Below are 23,508 nucleotides of genomic sequence, written 5' to 3' on the forward strand. Positions count from 1 at the left end.
CAACACCGGGCCGCGGGATGAAAGGTCTCTTCAGTGTTTGCGGTGACAGTTATTACTTCGGCCTGCTGAAACCAAATACCTGTCCGCCCAGATAGCGTTATCTTATTGTGGGAGGCGCGCGAGAGGGGGGGGCGGTCTGTAATCAGGGCCCGGGCCCTGATCAGGGCTCAACCCCAGGTTGGATGCCACCGACTAGACCCCCCCCCCCGCCCTTTGTTTCCGCGCCATTCGGCCACAAAGGCACTTGGTGGACGTTGCTAAGCAAATAGAAACGCCGCCATCATGTTGAGGCATGGTTACGTCTTGAGAAAGAATGCGGGTGATATTTAGAGGCACACGTGGCTTTCGGGATAGCGAGGCACAAACCTGCATCATGGTCTGAGTGTACGTAAGTGCTGCAATTTCACTCAAGCGAAATGTCAGAGTCCTGATGGTTACGCCGCTTAGTGCTGCCCATTTGTTGAGCTTAAATTAGGTAGCAATCAGAGAAAATCTGTAGGACATCTTGGTTATGTTCCTAATATGACGAATACAGATCGAACTTTTTTTTTCCAAAAGCTGTAGTTTGGATATCTTGGTTTCTGTACAAAACACCAAAGCACATTTGTTTTCATAAATAATAAATGTAAATAATAAGTATTGAAAGAAGCTTAAAAATACCGCACAAGCACAATTTAAATATTGCGTAAGTGAGGCCTGCCAAGCTCAAAGAATCGCTAGCGATGGCCACTGGCTAATAGCTAGTACAGTTTTGTCACTAGAAAAAGGAACAAGATAAACATCCCAAGATGATGCAAAGAAAGGTGCAGGATGCTATTAACAGTGGTGGTTCATTTTGCGCTCCAAATTGCCATTTTCTTTGAAACCAAAGGCCAAACTGATGCGATTTTCAGCTAAAACGCTTAATGGAGGGAGCGCTAAATACCCTTAAAAGCGGCAGCCGGCTGACTTGTCGCAAAAGAAAGTGGTGGCGAGTCCCATTTGGGAGCTAATAGGTTTAGCGCCGGCGATCCTTAGTGACCGCCAACCTGTACTCCTGTGGCGGGCCTGATCAGATTAATAGCACCCCACCCAACAGTAATGTCCGCCTGCTTACCGTTGAGCCGAACAGAGCTTCGCTTCACCCTGCGAGTCGCTTTTAATCAACAGCGGTGAGAACCAACAGCACATAAACGACGAGCATGAGCATCACGGTGGTTTGTGGTTAGGGCGAGTCTGTGTTTCAGTGCCTCAGCACCATCCGCTTTACCCGCCGATGCACTTTGAACCCTCCGGGGTCTGGGCCCAAAAAAAAAAGTCACATCCAGATGACAAATAACTGTCAAGTCCGTCTGGTTGTCGTCATAGAAACTGCCCCAAATCCCGACGGCCGTCGTGTCAAGCCGCCGTCGCGAACGCTTCCGTCTCGCGCAACATCGACTCACTTCCTCTATTTGGGAGCACACCGCAGTGTTCGCAGGAAACTCTGCCCGAAAGCACACAAGACCCTGCTTGAAGCAGGAAATGAATAAGTCGACTTTATGACCTCTTCTGATTTATGCAGATGAATGAAATCAGCCGCTTTGCTTTGAAATGGCCATTTTAGGGTCTTCTGGGCCATTTCTTCCAGAATGAACTTGTCCTAAAGATTTTGTCGGATAGCTACAGAATTTCAATCACCTGTACGAGACAAAAAAGAAAATATATATACATAATACATAACTTGAGTTGGAGAATGCGATCTGGAGGCTAGTTTCACTTCCTGCAAAGATCACGCATCGTGTCTCGGAAGCGGGAGACAATTTTTTTACAACAACACACGTCGTTATGAAACCAATGAAGTGTTATCAGCGCACTGTTGCCGGGCGACGCCGGCTGGACTTTATCCCTTGGAAGATAATCGAGGGAGGTTGCACGCAACTTCCAAGTATGATATAAAAGTTGATAATGTGGGTGGCGGAGCATCAATGGGACGTTACCCCCACAGATGAAGTGGCGATGCCGGCTTTGGGAAGACGTACCTCTTTCAGGTGGTGTTCATCCTAAGTCCATTAGAGAAAGCAAAGCAGGTGTGTTTACACTGCAGGTATCCGCCGGGCATGTGAGCGCTCGCCAAGACTAAATATGGCCGTGCACGAACACGGGAGCTAAGGCTGATCAAAGCGCTGATGTCACGGGCGGGCGGGCGGAGCCGGCGACCTCCCGGTCGGTTTAAGGCTGCCGTGCGGCCTTCAAAGTGTGAGTTCAAGTTTGTGCAAGAACATACGCCGCGCCACTTCTAGTCATCGGTGTTAAAATTGTCGGGATAAGCTTTTGATTAAAAATATGTTTGTGCTTGTCCGCATATTGTTTTTTTTTTTTTCTGTAGCGCCGTTGTTGAGTTGCTGTCTCTGTGGCTACATTACGGTCGAGTCCCGCACCCCAAAACACCGATATAAACAAAACAGGGTTGGTTATATCGTATATTACTGACTCCATGTTGGAAAAGTACAAAGTAACACTGTTTGTTTGCAACGTCATCACTCATTTGCGACATAAGTGAAATCAATATGCGGAATTGTCACGCAAGTAAACAAACAAACCCAGGGCATTGAATTACTGCGAACCGGTTCTCAAAAACCAACTGGTTTCCATTTCCCGTCCCAAGTCACTGTATACATGCATCTGACGCTTTATCGATAGAGTAGAACATTCTCAGAGCACAAAACAGCCGGTTTACGTGCGACCTACTTCCTTAAATCATTTGCATTTACCTAACTCAATTGCACTCGATTGGGTTCTCAATTAGATTCATTTGCGATGCTTTGATTTCAAAATGCTTCAACAATGGAACAACGAGACATTTGAGCCACCCTCAAGTCGATTTGACGGCATCTCAATTGAAAACCTGTGAGACTCCAACGCTCGCCGTATTATGGTGAATGAAGCGTAATTACAAGGCCTCCTCCATCATGCTCGAATTTGAGGGGTTGGCGGCAAACAGAAACTTTTTTTTTGATCCAGTACAGCACATTTGTAAAATATTGTTTTTCTGCTTCTCAATAGAACAAACCAACTGCACGTCGCCAAACAATGAAGTCATTTTATTGCTCCCCGGCTATCTCTTATATGACTATCTGTATTTACTGTACAGTAAATGTTTTAAGCATCTTATCTAACATGTCCATACAGTATAAAGACATGTTGACTTCTCTGCAAAATCAGAATTGGTTTATATACAACACGGGATGACGTAAGTGGTGACATTAGTGAAAATTTGCAAGCTACGCAAGTGGCATCATTGTAACGGTCGTATCGGGCTGAACATGCCACAAGTTTTTTGCAAGCTTGTCTTGTGTAAGGGTCAACGACCTCAATGACCCATTTTTGAGTGTTGTGTCAAATTTTTATGAGCATTTGGAGGATTCGCACAAGGAAAGATGGTCCGTTATCATCACTGCTTAAATATTATTTGTTGTCAAATACCAAATCCTAATTATCTGCAGAAAAACTCACCTACTCGCAAGGCTTGCATTTCCATCATTTAAGTCAAATCATCTGCAGAATATTTATGTTGAAGGGTAATAACTATAAGATGAGTTTGAAACGACAGAGTTGGGATCATCGTTTGGGTTATATTTAGATATACGTGGAAAATATTCGCCAGGCCTCTCCGGGTAAGTGAGCAGTTAACAGCACCTGTTTAGGTAATGACTTCACTGGGTGTTCCTAATATTCTGGTTCCCCAAAAAATAATGGTTGACAGTGAAGTTCAACATGAAAACATTTCAAACTTAACGCCTCAAAAACCAAAACAGCATCGTGAGAACTTTCAGCGACATATTTCAGATGTTCCTAATTAACTGGCTCGTAGACGCCCGACTTTAGCCGTTTGTTTTTCTGCAGTCGCCCGTTAGTGTTAGACAGCAACATGTTATTGGGGGAAATAAAACAATAATAAAAATAATAACAGTATAGCACAAACTAATTTAAAAAGTTATTGTAACGAAGGAGAACGGAACTAGCTTGAAGAATCATGTAAGCGGCTCGTGTGTTTAAACAAAAAAAAGTTAGCTCTTCTTACCTGAAAGAGAAGACGACGCTTCACGCTCTTTTTGGGTGCATATTAATCCCCATAAAGTGTCAAAAATGTCCTTTTAAACGCGTGTCGAGCGGCGGCGTGGTCACACGCACACGCACGCACGAATAAAAAGTAACCCAAGTGTGTCGACTGGACTGCACTTTTTTTTCCACCGCAGTTGTTAGCGTCTCCCAGGACAACTCTAAGAGGCGGAGCTAACTCAACACCGGAAGTTACGTCCCCGCCCTTAAACGTGACGTCATGTAATTTATACGAAAAAAGTTAGTAAAATAACATTTTTGAATGATTTAAACTTAACAATACCGTCTACCAACACTGCCGTTCACATTGCTATTAGTTCATAACGAAATGTATAATTTCATCTTGAATTTTAGTAAGTTTTCATTTCAATCTAAAATTTCTGGCAATCAATGCAGTAACATCCGGTTAGTGTATCCACAATAAAATGCTGTTGTTTGTATTTTATTTATTTTTTGTTACAAAGTTGAAACATTTCATATCAACATACTAGACAAACCTATAAGATTTTTTTCCAGTAGATCCTTAAACTAAATTACTATTTTTACGTTATGTTGTGGAGAAGGCAATTTGTGAGTGCAGCACTGACCTCTGTTGGTCCAAAAACCACAGTGGTCCCAACAGAATAATTTACAGCCAGGGTTCGGGGTCATAAACCTTTTTGAAACTACTTGAGAACTACTTCTTGAGTGTTTAGTGCAAAGGGGAACCGGTTTGAATATAACTGCATTACTATATTACATATATTGTTATTATAGTGTTATTATTGTATGAAAACCTGATGTGCTAAAGAAAAAACAAAGGGAGATTTGTCCAAAACTGAAAAAAGACTGATTATAATAACTAATCCTCACAATTAATACCAACAAAGACTTAACAAGATAGAAAACTGATCAACATAGTATATACACTATTTATTTATAAATCTCTGCAATTTTATATTTATATTTATCCGAATCCATTCATCCTGGTATTGTAGATGATTAACATGTTCAAAACCCAAAGGTGTTATTTTGAAGGTGTTTTGTTTCCGACCTCATCTGTGTTAATAACTAGAGTGGAGGCGATAAACAAAGCGAGCTGAGGAGGAGGCTTGATCACCGGCAAGACTTTTTAATTAGTTTAATGATTTTTGTCCAACACAAACATGTCTGAGAGGAAAGAATTACGAGCGCCTCTGTCGTCCTCTCTGTTTTTATGAATCACAACTGCGGCAACAAAAGTATTATGGGCGTCTGGTGACTTCTCCAAGTAAACAAAAGACGGGGTAAAAAAATCCAGATGCAATACAGCACTTAGATTATGCTTGACAGACTTTAAAAAAATAAAATTTGGAGAATGCCACGGGGACAACGAAAAGCATGATGTAATCCATCAGCAGTACTTATTAGACTGAGTGCATACTTGGCACACATCAAACATCCGTGCCATCCTCGTATCATGTCAGGTGACCAGAAACCGGGTCATCCCATCCAATGGAAGGTGAGGGATTTGTGCTGGGACACTTTCACTCCGCCCACTCACCTGCACAACATCCCTCTTCCATTCACGAGAGACCAGCGGATTACCAGTCGCTCGTCCTTTAATTAAAAGCCTAACAAAGAGTGGCAATTTTCCATTGGGGACAAGTAATGCAGTGCCCCACTACAGCCACCAGATGGCGCTGTAGTGAAATGAAATGTGTAACTATTAAATTCTCAAATACATATTTTATATTTAATACAATAACGTAATTAATAAATATATATATTACTGTAAATGAGTTTCACATTTTGAACGGAACAACATGTAGCATTATTATTTGAGATGCATTTCTAATTATTTGAATAATACCATCCTATTCTGTTCTTTTCTATTTGTCATCTTTTGTATTCCAGAAACCCCCCCCACCATCTCATGGAATTATAATCACAGTTTGTTCCATTAGCGTGTTCCGGCGTGAGAAGTGAAGGACATTCTGTGAAGCGTCCCTGTATTTGTCACGGTGACGGGCTTGGTTCAATTCATATTAGCCTCATGTGAGATTACAAACAGGATTGTTTGGGCCATGACAAACTCGTGCTAGAAGCAAGGAAGGGAGATTAGGGCGGGGCTTAATGAAGGCGCGCAAGCGTGGCTGCGCTAAATTTAGCCAATAGCTTTGCCGGAGTGGAGCTAATCCGCTTTGCGCTGGAATTATCTGGCCTCGGGATTATAGAGAGTTTTGTGCTTCTACTCTGGAATGATGTCCCATTGCAGACTGTACCAAATGACCTGCTGGAGGGGGTGGGTCATCAATATATAATTAAAAAATGTTTAGTGGACCTCCACTAATCTAAACATGGTATTCTGATTAATATTGCGTTTGCAGGTGGCAGTGCAAGACAAAATGGCCGCCCTGCGTGTTGAATAAAAACTGGTGGATTTTTCTGCTTAAATCATCTTAAACAAATGCAATATTATATTGCGATTAAACAAGTTGAGGTGCACAGAATATGTAGTAAAGACATTTATTGACTTGGTTTAAGAGTCGGCCCACATTAACATACAGAAAAAAGGTTCACACGGAAAATGCAAATGAGCTAGCTACTGGTGTCCTGACTCCTTTTAATAAGATATCTCAGCTGTTTGGGCTGGGTGTCACAGACGGGATCATACCATCAGGCCACCCTCGAGAGGGGGTCGGACTCCTGTGGAGATGATCCCGGGTGAGGTAGGGTGGGGATGGGTGAGGGTGGGGGTTGTCGTATCGTGAGGTTGGATCCTAATCCCTCAGGCTTGACTGCATCACGGTCTCGGGATAAACTGACATGTCAGCTTTGGACGTTTGAAAATGTCCCTTGGACCTATTTTTTTGCTCCGAAGTAGTTTAATGGAAGGCCCCATCTGGTAAGAGAACTTTACCATTAACTTTAATTTAGCCATCTAACAAAAGGAGTCCTCATTAATTCATATTTTTGTAGTCTAGCATGCTGAGTTGCAGCCCAACTAAGCCTCCATGTTGCTTCTGTCTAGACTAAAATGTCACTTCTCCATCTTGAAGGAAATGTCTTTTCATAAAAAGTATGGACATGACAGTATAATTCCATCAATTTTAGTTAAGTTACTTATTACCAGTCAAATTAATTTAATAGGTAAGCGGACATCACTGACGTTTGTCCTTTGACTTGGTAAGGTCAGATGAGATTAGATACAATTATTATTTTATTCACTCGTAAAAAAGCACTTCTGGAAATTGTTTTCTCGATGGGTTAAAAAAGTCGGTTGAAATATTTAGAGAGACAAAAAGCATTAAAGTAAGAATCAAGTTTTAGTAGCTAAATAAATGCTATTTTAAATGCCTTTATTGGGCCTAGGTGGCTGAATTTTCCAAACAATTAAATAAAACTTCGTCCTGGGATGATGGTGGATATTTTTCCAATGCCTCTAAGTGTAAATTGGGATTTCTTAGTATTAATACTTAGCCCTTGATCAAAATCTTGCAGTACGTATTGCATCCTTTTGCACCGCTGAGATCTTTTTGCACTTGTAGTCACGATAATATCATGTAATGTTTTAGGTTGAGCATGCAAAGATTGTAGTGCATCGTCGCACGCCGACACTCTGACGTCCCGGAGCACCGGAAACCTGCGAGCCCGCCGGATCACGACCAGGAGGAAACCATGAACGACCCCTATCAGAACAACGTCAACCAGCAGGTGACCGAAGCGGGCGAGTACACCTACAGCCAAGATGGAAGCGGTCGGGACGGATACCCCTACCAAACGGACTACCCGCCTCAAGAGGAGGATGCCGCCAGCGATGCCACAGAGGGCGCCGACGAGGATGAGCAGATGTACGAGGGCGAGTACCAGGGCGTGCCGCACCCGGACGAGATCAAGGAGGCCCGGCGAGCGGCGCGCCAAGAGGCTAGGCGGAAGGCCCGGTTGGCCGCCCAGCAAGAGGACAATGACGAGGAAAATCTGCCTGAGCAGTATGAGACCATCATGGAGGACTGCGGACACGGTCGCTTCCAGTGGATGCTCTTCGTCGTGCTAGGCCTGGCGCTGATGGCCGACGGTGTGGACGGCTTCGTGGTGGGCTTCGTCATGCCGAGCGCCGAGAAGGACATGTGCATATCCAACTCGGACAAGGGCTTGTTGGGTAAGTGACCGAGAAAGAACCCCCAAAGGCTGGAAGGCATTCCAAGATGGCTGACAGCATACCGTGATTTAGCGGTTCTCAACGGGTGGGTCGGGACCCAAAAGTGGACCTAGTTTGGGTGGGTTGCAGTCAGCTAGTTAAAAATATATATAAATACATGTATTCTTATTTCAATCTTTTCAGTCCAGAGGTATACCTGCCTTGCACTTTAATTTACAGGGTAGTATGGTTGCTTTGATAGTTAACTGGTTGATTGGTCTGTTGGTTGTTTTTTATGTCTGTTTGGTTGGATGTCTAGTTAGTTGGACGCATGGGTCGGTGGTGGTTGAGTGGATGTATATTTTTTGCTTGTTGTTTGTCTGTCAGTCGGCCCATTGAAAGGTTAGTTAGTTAGTTAGTTAGTTAGTTGGTTAGTTGGTTAGTTAGTTAGTTAGTTAGTTAGTTAGTTAGTTAGTTAGTTAGTTAGTTAGTTAGTTAGTTAGTTAGTTAGGCGGTTCATTAATTAATTGGTTAGTTAGTTAGTTAGTTAGTTAGTTAGTTAGTTAGTTAGTTAGTTAGTTAGTTAGTTAGTTAGTTAGTTAGTTAGTTAGTTAGTTACTAGTTAGTCCACAAATGTGAGGCAGGCCTCAATCCTTTTGCTTTCTAACAAAAGGCACAAGACAATATTTTCTACTGTGTTGATAATATCGAACAGTAGGAAGCTCAGAAGACTTGGAATCAGTATGCCGCATCGGTCCAAATCACAGGGAAATAACGTCTGTTCCTCCTCCTGCCAGAGCAAATGAAAGCCTCTCACCTTGTTCCTGCGGCCTGCTGCACAGTCAGAGTGTACATCATTTCATCTTAACAACAGGCTCCAGTGATGCTGTAGTGTGAGAAATGGATGAAGAAGCGGGTGGTGATTGCATCTTGCCTGTGTGTGTGGGATGGGGGGGGGGGCGCAAATGTGTTTGCGGGCTAGTACGGAACATGTTGCTGCAGTGGGAGGGGCAAAGTGCTGTCAGACACGCTCGGAGCCTCTGACGCTTCTGCGGGTAAAGCAGGAGAAAGCACCCGGTGTAAATGAGATGGCGCCGTCTTGTTCGAGCAGAGCCGGAGGGAAGCGGCAGGCCGGAGGAGGGCGGCGGGCTATCGGCACTGGGAATAGGAATCATATCAGCAGAATGATCCACTTTGATTCACGCTCACGCTCCTCGGACCGGGGGCACAGATGGCATTCAGAATAACAATTCTTTGCATCTTCCTCTTAATGGACCACATGATCAGTTCTTCATTGGACTGAACTTTTTCTTGGTTCCTAATCAGGAGGACCTCACGGACTTTCCAAGCAGAAATGAGTTTGAATTCTTGACCTTGACTATCAAACCAGTTCTTATATTCGACAGCTGTCGAAACACTAAAGTGTCAGACTCGCGGTTCTGTCTGGATCGCAGTTAGTTAGTTAGTTAGTTAGTTAGTTAGTTAGTTAGTTAGTTAGTTAGTTAGTTAGTTAGTTAGTTAGTTAGTTAGTTAGTTAGTTTGGTGTGTGGAAGGTAGGTTAGTTTGTCATCAGTCCTTTAAGGGCAGTCCTTCATTTCATAACGCCGCCACTTGAGGAGAGAACCTGTAGGAGGTGGACCAGTTCACGTAGAAGGAGAACTTCGTTCATGTAGAGCTTCGGACCACTAATCCGCACAGGAAAGGTACACACGACGGCTGCACGTGCCGTTAAGCCGTTTACGGTCGTGCTGTATTTAGGGCCGTGTAGTAAAACTGAGCAGGTTGGGAAGCACGGATGACTAAATCCCCCCCTGAGGAAGTTCATAATGGTTTGTATCTAATGGGCAGCGCGGCGGGTCGTTCATCGAAGCTGTACAATAATGGCTCAACTGGACTTGAACACCTGCTGACCGAGGCGGCGCCATTAACAAACCCTTAATGGCGGCGGAAAAACATTTGCCAGTCACCGACTTCGTTTTATGACGCTGACCTTTATTTCTTATTTCTACTGCATGAATATTCAGCCGTCTTGATCGCTGGCGTCAACATGAAGTCAGTCTCTAAAAACATATCAAACGGGGACTTGAACGTGATCATAGAAGGGCAAATGCTGCCCCCTGGTGGATGTTAGATGTATTTGTGCTGCCAGGCCACACGTCTAAAGAGGTCGTTTACGATGCTAACGATGCTCACTATTATTTGACACACTTAGGGACACATTGAAATAAAATAGGATGAAATAGAATAGCATTAAAATAACATTAAATATATTTTTAATAAAAACAGCAATACCTAAAACCCAATCTAAAAAACACCCTTACATTTATTTAACATATTAAAATGTATTTAAGTTGCATACAGCAAGAATTTATTTAATTTTCAAAAATTTTTACATGTTATGATTCATATTATTTGGTTCTTCTTATACCTTATTATTAAGTTCAAAGGCACTCCAGGTCACGTAAAAGAAAATACTTGCAGCGAACAAATATTTTTCAATGTTATGTTATTTATACATGTGTAAATTATATTTATTATTTAATTAATTATTTTATTAATATATGTATATATTATAGTGTATTTATTATTTAATTAATTATTTTATAAATATAGGTGTATATTATATATTTATATAATGCGTACGTAACAAGAGGCGTACTTGTGTCCATCAGGCCTGCTGGTGTACGTGGCCATGATGGTAGGGGCGTTGGTGTGGGGGGGTCTGTGCGACAAGATGGGGCGCAGGAAATGCCTGATCTACGTCCTGTCCATCGACCTGATCTTCTCCTTCCTGTCGTGCTTCACTCAAAGCTACGGCTTCTTCCTGTTCTTCAGGTTTTGTTCAGGCTTCGGGTAAGATGCACACACATCCTTCTTCATTTAAATTCATATTTGATGTGCAAAATGTCAATGCCATTACCACTGACCTTCACCGTAAATAATCCACATTTGCACCATTATTTAAATGAACGTTCACATTTGCATTCCATAAGATCCAAAGAACTATTTTTAGATGAGTATTAACGTTTAACCTTTAGCATGATACTGCGCACAAAATTTGCATTGATAAACTAACCAGTTTTACCCCTGCCACTTGCTTTAAACGCAAATATGGAATTATCAAAACAAACTTTTATTCCTTGTATTTAGCCATGACACGAGTGTCTAATAATTAGCGAGACATTTCTTCTAGAATCGGAGGCTCCATCCCCATCGTGTACACATACTTCACCGAGTTCCTTCAGATGGACAAACGTGGCGAACATCTGAGCTGGCTCTGCATGTTCTGGATGTTGGGAGGACTCTACGCCTCCTTCACCGCCTGGGGGATCATCCCCCACTACGGTAACACAAACACACGCCGCGCAAAACCTTTCACGAGTAATAGTTGGATCAAGATTCCATGGAGAAAAACAAAACACCAAGAGGTGAAAGTGTGAATTGCAACCCTCAAATAATCCACACAACTGGAAAGGCCAAAGAGATCACGTAAACTCCGACTTACCACAAAATGCGCCATCAGGTTGGGGCTTCGCCATCGGCACGGAATTCCAGATGCACAGCTGGAGAATCTTCATCCTGGTGTGTCTCTTTCCCGCTCTGGCCGCTCTCATCGGCGTCGTCTTCATGCCGGAAAGTCCGCGATTCCTCCTGGAGGTCAGCACGCCATAATTATTAATCTCCTACTTTCTAATATTTGATATTAGCTCAACTAGCTTGCGTTCTTTTCTATTAAGACACCTTCCGTCCAAAAGCAACACGCCGTCGCTATGCCAAGGTAGCGAAGGCTCGCTAAACCGTCAACCGGAACACGGTGTGCGCCCGGCGGTGTCTTCCAGCACATTGTCAGCCACTTAACCACATGCGGTGTTTTTCATTTACTGTGTGTGACAGCCGACCGGGCCCTGAATACAAACATTCTTACACAACTGCATACCTGGCTGCAGCGTAAAAATAGAGCGCAGACGATAAATAAGACGATGCTGATGGATGGAGTCGGTTTTATTTGCGAAGCTATCAATCACAGGGGAAATTTGTGGTTTCTGCAAAAAATGGGGAAATTCTTTGTAAAGGTATTCTCAGTTTAAAAGTATTTGAATCGGTACTTAACCCAGTTCCTGCTAGCAAAAATAAGGATTATATTGTCATCATATTTATACGTTTGTAACTATTCGGTTCATTTCAGAGCGCCCGACACGACGAGGCGTGGATGATCCTGCGTCGTGTTCACGACACCAACTGGAAGGCCAAAGGCGAACCCGAGAGGGTCTTCACTGTGAGTGAAGATGACGATATCATTGTGCCGACATGTTGACGACTTGTCGTTGCGCCACAGGTGACCAGTATCAAAACGCCGCAGACGCAGGAAGATGAGTTCATCGAGATCCAGAGCGACACGGGCACCGCCTTCCAGCGTTGGACCGTCCGACACATGACCATGCTGCAGCAGGTCGCTCATGAGCCACCAGCGCACCTCGGAAATCATTTCTCATCCTCACACTTTAGTTTCTATTTTGTCTATTAGGTGATGGCTAATGTGATGTCACTGGCTGCGCCTGACTTGCGACTGCAAGGCCTCTTCCTGGTCATTGTTTGGTTCTGTCTGGCCTTCAGGTACTTCAACAAAGTGGTTGTCAAGCTGAGGTCTAGGGACCCCCATGTAGTCCTCAAGAGTTTCTTGTTTCAAAGCTACGCTAACGGCTTTAAGGCTATGCTAACGGTTAGCATCAGCGGGATAATACATATTTGTGTGTATTAGCTACCATGGACTCGGAGTGTGGTTCCCCGACATGATCAAGTACATGCAGTACCAGGAGTACGAATCCAAAGTCCGCATTTTCCATCGGGAACGCGTGGAGCGTTTCCACTTCAACTTTTCGCTGGTCAACCAGGTGCACCGCGAGGGCGAGTACATTCACGACAAGTACGTCCACAGCTTCCGTTCTAACGAACCGATAGGAATTGCGTTGAACATGCTTGCTGCTTTTCAGGTTTGCTAACATTGAGATCAAATCCGTCAAGTTTGAAGACTCTTTGTTTGAGAACTGCTACTTTGAAGACATCAGGTCCACCAACAGCTTCTTTGAGAACTGCACCATCAAAGACACAGTTTTCTACAACACGGGTATCTACCTAGCAACTTTCCTATCGACTGATCCTCCTTTAACAACTCTGGAATTCTTTCTTGTCTTTCACCAGATCTGTGGCAAGAGAAATTCAAAGACTGTCGCATGGAGAACACCACCTTCCTACACCCCAAGAAAGGCTGCCACCTCAATTTCCAGGAGGAGAACGACATCGTCATTTATCTGGTCAGCTTTCTGGGCAGCTTGGCGGTGCTGCCGGGAAACATTATCTCAGCGCTCTTCATGGACAAGATCGGACGAATACGAATAATAGGTCAGGACTGCGATTTCTAATCAGGGAATTGTCAATCAAGGCAGACTTGGAAAACCTTGCTGTTTGATATCCTTCCAGGTGGTTCCATGCTGGTGTCATCCGCCTGCACCTTTCTACTGCTGCTGAGTTTCAGTCAAGGAGCGGTCATATGTTGGCAGTGTCTGTTCTACGGTGCTAGCGTGGCCGCCTGGAACGGACTGGAGGTCATTTCCGTGGAACTATACCCATCATCTAAAAGGTAGAGTCCAACGTTAGCGGTGGCTAATAAAACCTCTAATGACGTCTGATCGGTATTTTGGTCGCCATGAAATTTTCAACCACTTCCTGAACCCTCTTGGGCATGGAGTTCGATTCCAGTGGAGGATCATGAGATATAATTGTCTTTGCAGAGGCACAGCGTTTGGCGTCCTCAACGGTATCTGCAAGTTGGCCGCCATCATTGCCAGCTTCATCTTTGCGAAGTTTGTGGGCATCACTAAGATCATCCCAATCTTCTTGGCCTTCTCTGCGCTCGTCTGCGGGGGTCTGCTAGCGCTAAAGCTGCCCGAGACCCGGGAGAAGATCCTGTCTTGAAGAAAGCCAAACGCAGCCGCCTGCACCAACAACGCCGCCGCCGCCAGCGGGCTGGCCGTCTGACCGCAGCTGACCGCCAATTATTTGAGGTGACCACCGCGGATCCAGAACTGGATGTTTTACATTGCCTCCGTGGACCTTCACTTGCTGTTCCCGTTACGATCCTCAGGCCCCGCTGGATCATGTGAAAATCCGAAACTAGTATTTGTCTTTCGATTTGTATTTTCCCTCGTATTCAACTTACGCAGTCATTTAGTTACTTCCTTTGAGGTCCGCGTTAAAAAGACAGAACAGTGCTTTAAAAGTGATGTACTTCCTGTCGCCATGTTGTGCTTTGGTTCCTCTTCCTGTTCGGAAAAAGCCAAAAGTTTCCACCAAGCAGTAGACTTGCATTTGACGGTACCAGGTAAGAAATGGCTTTTAACGTGTCCTCCATTATGTTTACTGGGTGGCCTTGCTCTTCGATATCGAATTCATCGGCGGTAAACGATTTACGTTGACTTAGCATTAGCGACAAACATTTTTTGGATTAGTCTAACAAAAACTACATAGGCAAGTTTGTTGACATAAAGGTGCTAAAATCAAAAAGACAATTTGGCTTTTATTATCTTCACGTCACTGGTTGCCAAGCAAACAACTAGATGTTTTATTTAAATTGAGTTTTTATTAATTGGCCCTCGAAAAATTACAGCAATAATTTTATTTATGGTCCAAATTAGACATAAATAAATTAAATTAAACATAAGTAAATTAAATTAAATTTGGAGATGTGGGCTTTTTTTGTTGCTACTTAGCATCAAATTATTGAAAAACACAGAAGTTAGTCAAATGCTGCAAAATTTGCAAAATTTGAACGCACAAAATTTACCGCTTGGTGGAAACTATTACAAAAATCGACAGTATTGAAAATTCCTTTACATTCCACAACTGTTTTCCATTTTGACAAGTATTTGAATATCATGCATAGCTTATTTTAAGTTCAGGAATTTAGTGAAAGTTCTCTGGTCTTCTGTATTTTCTACCCTGTTTTTTCATCAAGTTCTGACATATAGTCCTAATATTCATTTTTTTTCCTTATATCTGTGTGTATTTTTTTAAATGGGAATGACTCCAGATTATGTATTAGTATTTTTTTTGTTTGCTATATTTTCACTGTAACATTGTTGTGACTGACAAAGAACATTCTTAAACAAACCTGCTGCGTTTCTGACAACACGTGTCAACATTTCTGAGGAGTGTGTGACTTTTTTTCTTTGCCATGGTTGTGCGCGTGCATGTGATTTTACGTCAACAAAATATTCAATGAATATATTACTCGTGCTTGTATATATTGTAGACCTGTGTAAATTAGATGTAACATAGTAGTTCTGTCATGACTTGAATAAAGATCAGGGACGTTGGTCCGACGTGTTGCTTTTTATTTTATGAAACCACAAAATATTATTTATTAGGCACACTATTAATTTTCAAACAAGATATGTCGAACATGGATCGAGAATGAGTAGTATGAGCTGCGAATCAAGAATGCAGCTCTGTGTGGTAGAACATGTTAGCACACAAGTGTGAGCTAGCGCTAGCATTACTCGGAGGACATGTTTACTCTGACACACTCGCGATGATGATGAGTCCGCCATCTTTATCAGCACTCACCCACCCATAGGTCCCGTGTATCGACAATAATCATCTCCCCAATTGTCGATGTCAGTCACCCTGTCACAATTAGATGAAATTTACCATCCAGCTCCGGAAAACCTTCTCGCTCCAACCTCCTTTCACACCTAAGGTGTCTAGCGTGACCCCCTCAATCACAACACGACCTCCCAATTCTCATCAGTCCAGATCCTTCCATGCGGAGGTCACGGCAAGATGGCCGAAGGGTACAGACAGGTGGCAGGCGGCCCGATATCTCAGAGCCTGCTGTGGGTGGGCGATGACCCCCAAGAGAGGTGCCAAACTGCCCGCCGCACTCCCACAGCCTCACCTCGGCCGCAGTGCATGGGCGGGTCGTGGCACGGGTTCAAGCCCGGTTCGCTCTGCCCTCCACTTGACACAGCAACTGCCTGGTGAACTCATTTAACCCTTCGGCGGCGTCTTTTGGAGTCTTAAAGAAGACGTGGAAGACTTAAAGAAGAAATTATTAAGATTTAAAGAAGAAATTATTTTGATGTAAATAGTTTTGTTTAACTTGCCTTTTATGTTAATTATTATTAAACTGGAATTGTAATTCATAGAAATTAATATTTTTAATGCGTAGCTAAAAATGTCATCATTACATACACGATTTTAAAGTTCATATAGTATTTGTGTCAGCTATCGGGGCTTGGTCTAATTGCTGAAACTATATATTTTTGTTTCAAATTAAATTTTGTGATCTTCTCAACAGTGCAATCCCACATTCGAAATGTTCCAAATATAAAATCCAATCAACATTACAGCAAGCACAACTTCAGATTCAGTGTGAAAAATTCGCACAGTTGAGCGTTGTCCAAACAAGGAGAAGAAATGGTCAGAGCGAGGTTCTCACAGCTCAAGTGTGAAGTGACACCTTGGGCATCATCTTTTCTCATCAGCGTGAAGGCCTCGCACCTCAGCTCACTACATCATCGTCGTTACACACTCATCAGAACATTTTTATGTATAATATCTTTTTTTAATCAAAGCCACTGCGTTGACATCAAATGCGTCGAGAAATTTAAAAAACAGAGACGTGAGGTCTTCGCGCTTTGTGTCAACATTTCAGGGAGATGGCAATTAAAGATGATGTCACGTTATTGACGTGGGTCACAAATCAATCATCTCCGTAGCTCAATTATCACCATCACAACATTGGCCATTTTATGATTTGTTGAATTAAAGTAATTAGGGAATGACAGAAAAGTGCAAAATATTTGTGAGAAATTGCCCTTGTGTAGACTTATATAAAAAAATAATTAAATTAAAAACAAAACGTGCAAGTGCTATGAACTATTAAATAATTTTCTGACTGATTTACTGATTTACCCTAATGCTAGCTAAGATCAGCTAGCAACACACACAAACTACTTTTTCTTTTCTTTTTTTATGCAACTTTCCAGAAAGTAAACATGTCCAATAAGCACAAAACAAACAAAATAAATTATTTTTTTAAAGCTAACACCCGCGACTCTTTTGAGGATAAGCAGTTCAGAGAATAAATAGAAGAAAGGATTAACAACTAACATTCCTTTGGTGTGTTTTATAATCTTATGTTCACTTTGTTCCCGCTGAGTGAATCCGCGAGAGCGTCCCATACAAAAATATTAGAACATGTGCCAAACTCATCTTAACCAGAACCACAAACCCTAGAAAAAGGGGAAAATGTGTTTATTGTTATGAGGAGGAGTCAAAATTCACACCTCTGCTCCTGCTGCTGCTTTTCCCAGCCATGGCCACTCTCTATGTCTGTGCGTGTGTGTGTTGTGTGTGTGTGTGTGCGTGGTGTGGGGAATGTGCGGAGGTGTCACTTGGCACCTTCTGGACGGCGGCCTGGATTTTAAAAAGGCTGCTCAGGAGCAGAGGAGCACACACTCTCTCTAGCAACATGGCCAACAACATGTCTTCTTCCTCCGTGCTCGAGTACAGCCTGCACTACCAGCAGTGGTTCTCCGACTCGGATTTCTCCGGAGTCTCCTCGCCGGAGACCCTGTCCCCGGATTCATCGCCGTCGCCTCTTCTTCAGAAAGCCGGGAAGGCTGGGTATACTACTTCCCGCCTCGGCGTGGCCTCACAAGGAAAGCCCGGGAGAGCAGTGAGGGTCCGGAGTAAGCAGCGTGAGAGCGCCAGTGAGAAGGAAAAGCTGAGGATGAGGGACCTGACCAAGGCGCTGCACCACCTGAGGTCCTACCTGCCGCCCTCGGTGGCCCCCACGGGCCAAACCCTCACCAAGATCGAGACCCTTCGCCTCGCCATCCGTTACATCTCCTTCCTCTCGGCCCAACTCGGGGATACGCCCTCCTCATCTTCATCCTCTTCGTCCTCGTCTTCATCCTGCTCGCCATACTACTACGCCAGTCCTCCTCCGCAGGCTCCTCATGACATGTACGCACAGCAGTGTCAAGGCCAGGCCGAAGCGTTGCATTCTGGGAGCTGTAGTTTTCCTGGCATGTTGCCACCTGGAGGATCCTCTTCCACCTCCACTCAGGTAAAAAACGGTACCTAAATTATTTTAAGTATCTATCTATCTATCTATCTATCTATCTATCTATCTATCTATCTATCTATCTATCTATCTATCTATCTATCTGTCATAAAAATGAGATTTTCTGTATTCACTTCAGATTGAGTACAACGACTACTACTGGGCTTGACAACTTAGCCACCATCGCCACCATCCAACGACTACTACTACTGCCTCACTGTGAATGGACTAATTTATATATTTTTTAAAAAATATTTCATATGTCTTTTGTATTTATGTGTAAATATAAATATGTGGAACATGCTATTTTTATATGTTTTTTTACACCACTATTTATAATAAACTGGTGAAAATGACAGCAACGGAATTGTGTCCTCAATTTGTTTTATTCCCCAGCAGACCTGTCTTTAGAATTTGCTTTCTTTATATAAATATTTAATATTATATAAAATATTTTAAGTTAGATTTTGCCATTCGCGGCCAGTGTCGTCATCGAGGTCATAAAAGTGACGTCAGATAGAAGCAACTCTGTGTGGCGTTCCGGTGCACTTTTTCTTGTCGGAATATTGAAAACTCGACTTCCCACTTTCGAGGAATGCAACATAACTCCATAAAAGATTGCAACAGTACCCTCTGTTGGTTGTTACCAGGTATTGTACCACATTGTACCTCAACCATACGATAAACGACTATTTGACACAAATGAATCATTCTCATCATTTACATAAGGTCATCTGTTTTCAGACTGTCCTTGAAGGCAACACAATAAAGCTCCAGATAAACAAGAAAAACGACAAAAAACAACAACATTAAGAGCAACAAATCATTTTGTTTTCATAAAAAAAAATCTTATCGATTTTAACATTATATTACCGTCAGTTTGTCTTCCAAATATCCCCAAATTAAGGCTCGCTCACTCACCTGTGTGAACAGTGCAGAAAAGGGCGGTAAAGTTGGTCCTGGACGTGTCCCCCTCAGTAAATGCATCACAATGACCACCGCACGCGTTTGAAACTCTAATAAACGCTGAATATATCATTTTTTAGGTGTTTAGGAGGACACAAATTAAATAAATCCTCACGAACTATCAACGCTGTCGCGGGGGGTAAACACGTCCCAGAAATCTATTGTTGATCTCATCTGCGCATGCGTGGAGAATTAAGCGGGATTTTTTAATTTTTTTAATTTTATTTAATTTAATTTATTTTTCGGTTTTATTTGAGTCAATATGTGTATACCTACCTCGTTATATACAATTAAAGTTTGCAGAAATCCATTAAAAGAATTTAAACCTGACAAACCGACAGGTGCGCTCTGCCCCATGTTTAACTGTCCTAATGGAATTTAAAGGCTTGAATTTTCTGCAAAAGTATACAAGTCCAAAAAAAACTACAAAAGTGTACAAATAAAAGAAAACTCGAACTCCATAAATTTACTGTTTCTTTTTCTTATTTTTTATTTGTCACTACAGAAGGGTAGAAAAAGTGTGCTGATAACCATAGAATTAGCAATATACAGCATTACCAATGCAGCAAAGTGAATTTATCGCTTTGGTGCTAATCTAGCTATGCCTTTCTTGGCACCGCTGAGTCTAGACTCAAGCTCTCGGACTTCTCAGAAGCGTCTTTAGCTCAGCCTTATTAACTTCATTTAATATGCAGGCTAACATCACAAACGCTTGGCCCCTTTCGGCTAATAAGGGATGAAAGGTTTAGCGCCGTGGCGCTAATTGCTTCATTAGAGCATGTAAGTAAACAACACTAGCCGCTAATGTGGATTATAACACGCGTGATGTCATTTCATTAGCCACCATGACATAAATGTAATGAACCTGTGTGTATAAAACATTTTTTGTTAAAATGTTTTTTATTTTGTAGTATTTATTCATATCCTTTTGAGTGTACTTTATAGCATTGCTTAAAAGCAAGGTATTATTTATTTATAGTATTTAGATTTGATAGTGCCACACCATTTTTATCAATTTTTGTAAAAGGTCAAGCAAAAAACTGCACAAGCCACAGAGAACACAAGCAAACCTGACTTTGGTCCTTTGCTGCCCTCATTGTTGTTTTTCTTTTTTTTTCACATGAGGAAAAGGCGTGAGACCTCCCCAATAACAAGGTGACACCTAGACCTGGAGCAGGAGGCAAAAATGACACCCCGCTTTGTGGGAAAGCTTCTCCACGCTTCAATCCACAACAAACCACTTGATGCTGAAAAGTTCATCAACAGCAGTAAAAATATATTTAAATGGGTTGAAATTTCATTATTTTGTCATTATTACATTTTATGTAAATGATCTGAGATTTTTTATTGAATTTCTCAATTCTTGCTGCAATTTAAAATTATTTTGTGGAGAAAAAGTTTGACATTTATTCAGAAAATTTAACCCTATTATCAAATGTAGTAAAATAAAAAATTTGGTAGCTAAATGATGATTCCAAAAATGTCGGCGCATGCTTCCATCCTTTGAAAACTACCCGATCTGCTCCGGTTGTCTAAACAAGACACGAGGTGCGAATCCCTCACACCTACCAGCTGCCTCGGCACACTTTTCTCCTAATTTGAAAACTAACACAGTTTTTGATTTATATTTCTTCATCGTTAATAATAAATCATCACTAATGTCAAACCAATTCATATCTGGTGTACAAGAGAAGCTAAGTCGATAAATAGGGAGTAATACAATTCAAGTATGCAACAATTTTAAAATTACAATGATTAAAATCATTTTGTCATTTTAAAATTATTGTCTGATTCAAATTGTTTTTGTTGCACAGCTACTAAATACTTTTTGTAATTATTTGTAGATTCGTTCTTCCAAAAACATATTTGGGGCTCATGTTAAAATAAATATTGTTCGTATAATTTTTGGTTATGCTGCAAATCTAATAGAACTTTTTACAAAAAAGAGCCACATTAGCTAAAAAACTGCAAATTTTGGAATTACTTTAAAAGTGTCATATTTTCAAGGTTAATAATTATGATTTTTTTTTTAGCTTAAATTAAAATCTTCTATTTAATAGCTATTTTATAATGAGGCCTAAATCCTGAATGATTTTATTTGATTTTTAAGAGCAATACAAAAAAGTGATTAAGTTAGTTCTTGACGTGTTAACTTTATTTCATTAGTCAAAGTTGTTTGGATTTCTTCTCCATTCTGGACGCAGGTCTGGTGTGACCTTCCCATGCGCGTTGGGCTCTGAAGGTGTGAATGCATGGGATCGTATTTTATGATACTGCCTGCTCGCACCTCATCCCAGGAGCTGGAACCTTTCCCATGGGACCCCCCGGCCGAGGTGCGAGGCCTTCTCTCGGAGCTCCTCGGAAGGTGCAACCTCGCACCTTCCGCCACATATATGGAGCAGCGCTTCCGTCTGTCCTCACATTAGCTCAATTTTTGCAGCACAGCACATTGCTTCTCCTGAAAATGTCAGACATGGAGACTTCATTCCAGCTCCACCAGAACCAGAACTTCTCCCTGGAGTCTCTCCTGGAGAAGTCCTACCCGCTGTACGATTTGGCCTCGGACCCCGGCTACTTCAGCGCGGGTCTGTCCCCCACCTCCTCCGAGGACTCCTTCTCGCCCAACTTGGTGGATGCCTTGGACTCCTTCTTCTTAAGTCCTCCTGCTCCAGCTCCTGTCAAGAAGTCCCGATCCAGGTACCCGGGCAAGAAACGCCAAACGGCCAGCGAACGGGAGAAGCTACGGATGAGGGACCTGACCAAGGCGCTGCACCACCTGAGGTCCTACCTGCCGGCCTCGGCGGCGCCACAGGGCCAAACCCTCACCAAGATCGAGACCCTCCGCTTGGCCACCCGCTACATCGCCTTTCTGTCAGCCCAGCTGGGACTCAACGAGGAGGCCCTGGAGCAGAAGAGGAGACCCTTGGGGCAGGCGGAACCACCGCAGACCCTCAACCAGTTTCTCGGTCACCAAGAAGCATCATGCGAGCAGGCTGCCGCCAACCAGATGTTCACACCGCAATATGGCTGCCAAGTATGTACACCTCAGTGAAAATGTCTCAGTGTGGTTTTGGAATTGTTAACCAATGTTAAATATTATAAAATAATATACTGTCAGCTGTAATCAGGTTGAATTGTGCGTATTTTAGTAGTAGTAGTCTGTGTAGAATTTTGTTCAACAGGATAAAAGAACTGACATTGTTTTGGGGCTTGACTTCTATTTTTTTTTTTTATATATATTGTGAAATATATGTAAATAATGTGCTCAAACTTTATTTTATTGTATTTTAGGAGTAGGTGTTGAATCAAATTTTCTTCAGAAAGGTCCATTACATAGAAAACTAGCATAGGTGAATTTCTGACAATTTACACACATTGTCAAAAAAAATGTTCTAACCCTAAATATAAGGCTTTTATTTTATTTGTAGTTTTTTTTTTACTCAAATTTAATGCCCAAAAAAGTGCTATAGTACTTTTAAGCATTAAAGTAAAATGTGTTATTGTTAAATAAATTGGAAATAATCCATCCATCCATTTTCTGAACCGCTTAGTCCCCACGGGGGTCGCGGGCGTGCTGGAGCCTATCCCAGCCGTCATCGGGCAGTAGGCGGGGGACACCCTGAACTGGTTGCCAGCCAATCGCAGGGCACACAGAGACAGACAACCAATCGCACTCACACTCACACCTAGGGACAATTTGGAGTCTTCAATCGGCCTACCAAGCATGTTTTTGGAATGTGGGAGGAAACCGGAGTGCCCGGAGAAAACCCACGCGGGCCCGGGGAGAACATGCAAACTCCACACAGGGAGGGCCGGAGGTGGAATCGAACCCGCACCCTCCTAACTGTGAGGCGGACGTATTTATTTATTAGGCCTTCTGTAGATTTTTGTATAAAGAGTATAATTTTTGGTGGGCTTACGTATGAAGAGTCCATTTGGTAAACACAAAAAAATATGTTCGAACCCCAGCCTCTCCAAAGGGCAATATTATTTTGATGAATGTAACTAACGTCTTTTCTCTTCTGTCTTGTCAGTTTCCAAGCGACGTGTCCTTTGACGCTCAGCAATACTGGTTGCCGCAGCAACAGCTTCATGACTTCTCAGGATAATGCTGACTGAGAAACAAGGCGACTACTTTCATTGCAACAATGAACTTGACTCTTTTGTTTTTTGCAACAAAATATTTTTTATACGTATATATGTATATTTATTATTTACATTGGGAATAAACTAT

At 42.4% G+C, this 23,508-nt stretch overlaps 3 protein-coding genes across 7 annotated transcripts in view; 2 read left to right on the forward strand and 1 right to left on the reverse strand.

Annotated features, from left to right (window-relative positions):
- The window catches only part of si:dkey-172h23.2 (uncharacterized protein LOC393772 homolog), a 46,198-nt gene extending 41,954 nt beyond the window's left edge, over positions 1–4,244 (reverse strand). For 3 of the 5 annotated variants that reach the window (XM_049717032.2, XM_049717031.2, XM_049717028.2), the window contains exon 1: positions 4,043–4,244. The gene's annotated coding sequence lies outside the window, so the exon portion shown is untranslated. Of the gene's footprint in view, positions 1–1,096; positions 1,546–2,000; positions 2,093–4,042 lie in introns of those variants that run through there. The other 2 variants (XM_049717030.2, XM_049717029.2) reach the window with 2 other exon arrangements.
- A 2,551-nt stretch (positions 4,245–6,795) lies between these two features.
- sv2ba (synaptic vesicle glycoprotein 2Ba) lies at positions 6,796–15,558 on the forward strand. The gene is made up of 13 exons (XM_049717090.2): positions 6,796–6,946; positions 7,617–8,200; positions 10,852–11,032; positions 11,373–11,524; positions 11,703–11,836; positions 12,366–12,455; positions 12,516–12,629; positions 12,705–12,793; positions 12,939–13,103; positions 13,171–13,304; positions 13,379–13,579; positions 13,658–13,817; positions 13,969–15,558. The coding sequence occupies exons 2-13, from the start codon at positions 7,720–7,722 to the stop codon at positions 14,150–14,152; spliced, it is 2,085 nt and encodes a 694-aa protein (XP_049573047.1). The 5' UTR covers positions 6,796–6,946; positions 7,617–7,719; the 3' UTR covers positions 14,153–15,558.
- A 2,104-nt stretch (positions 15,559–17,662) lies between these two features.
- On the forward strand, positions 17,663–18,664 carry LOC125966732 (mesogenin-1-like). Its single transcript, XM_049717157.1, has 2 exons — positions 17,663–18,311; positions 18,448–18,664. Exons 1-2 carry the CDS (start codon positions 17,712–17,714, stop codon positions 18,475–18,477), a joined length of 630 nt encoding a protein of 209 aa, XP_049573114.1. The 5' UTR covers positions 17,663–17,711; the 3' UTR covers positions 18,478–18,664.
- The last annotated feature ends 4,844 nt before the right edge of the window (positions 18,665–23,508 follow it).

This window comes from Syngnathus scovelli, chromosome 4 (genome assembly GCF_024217435.2).
Source record: "Syngnathus scovelli strain Florida chromosome 4, RoL_Ssco_1.2, whole genome shotgun sequence".
Lineage (NCBI taxonomy): Eukaryota > Metazoa > Chordata > Actinopteri > Syngnathiformes > Syngnathidae > Syngnathus > Syngnathus scovelli.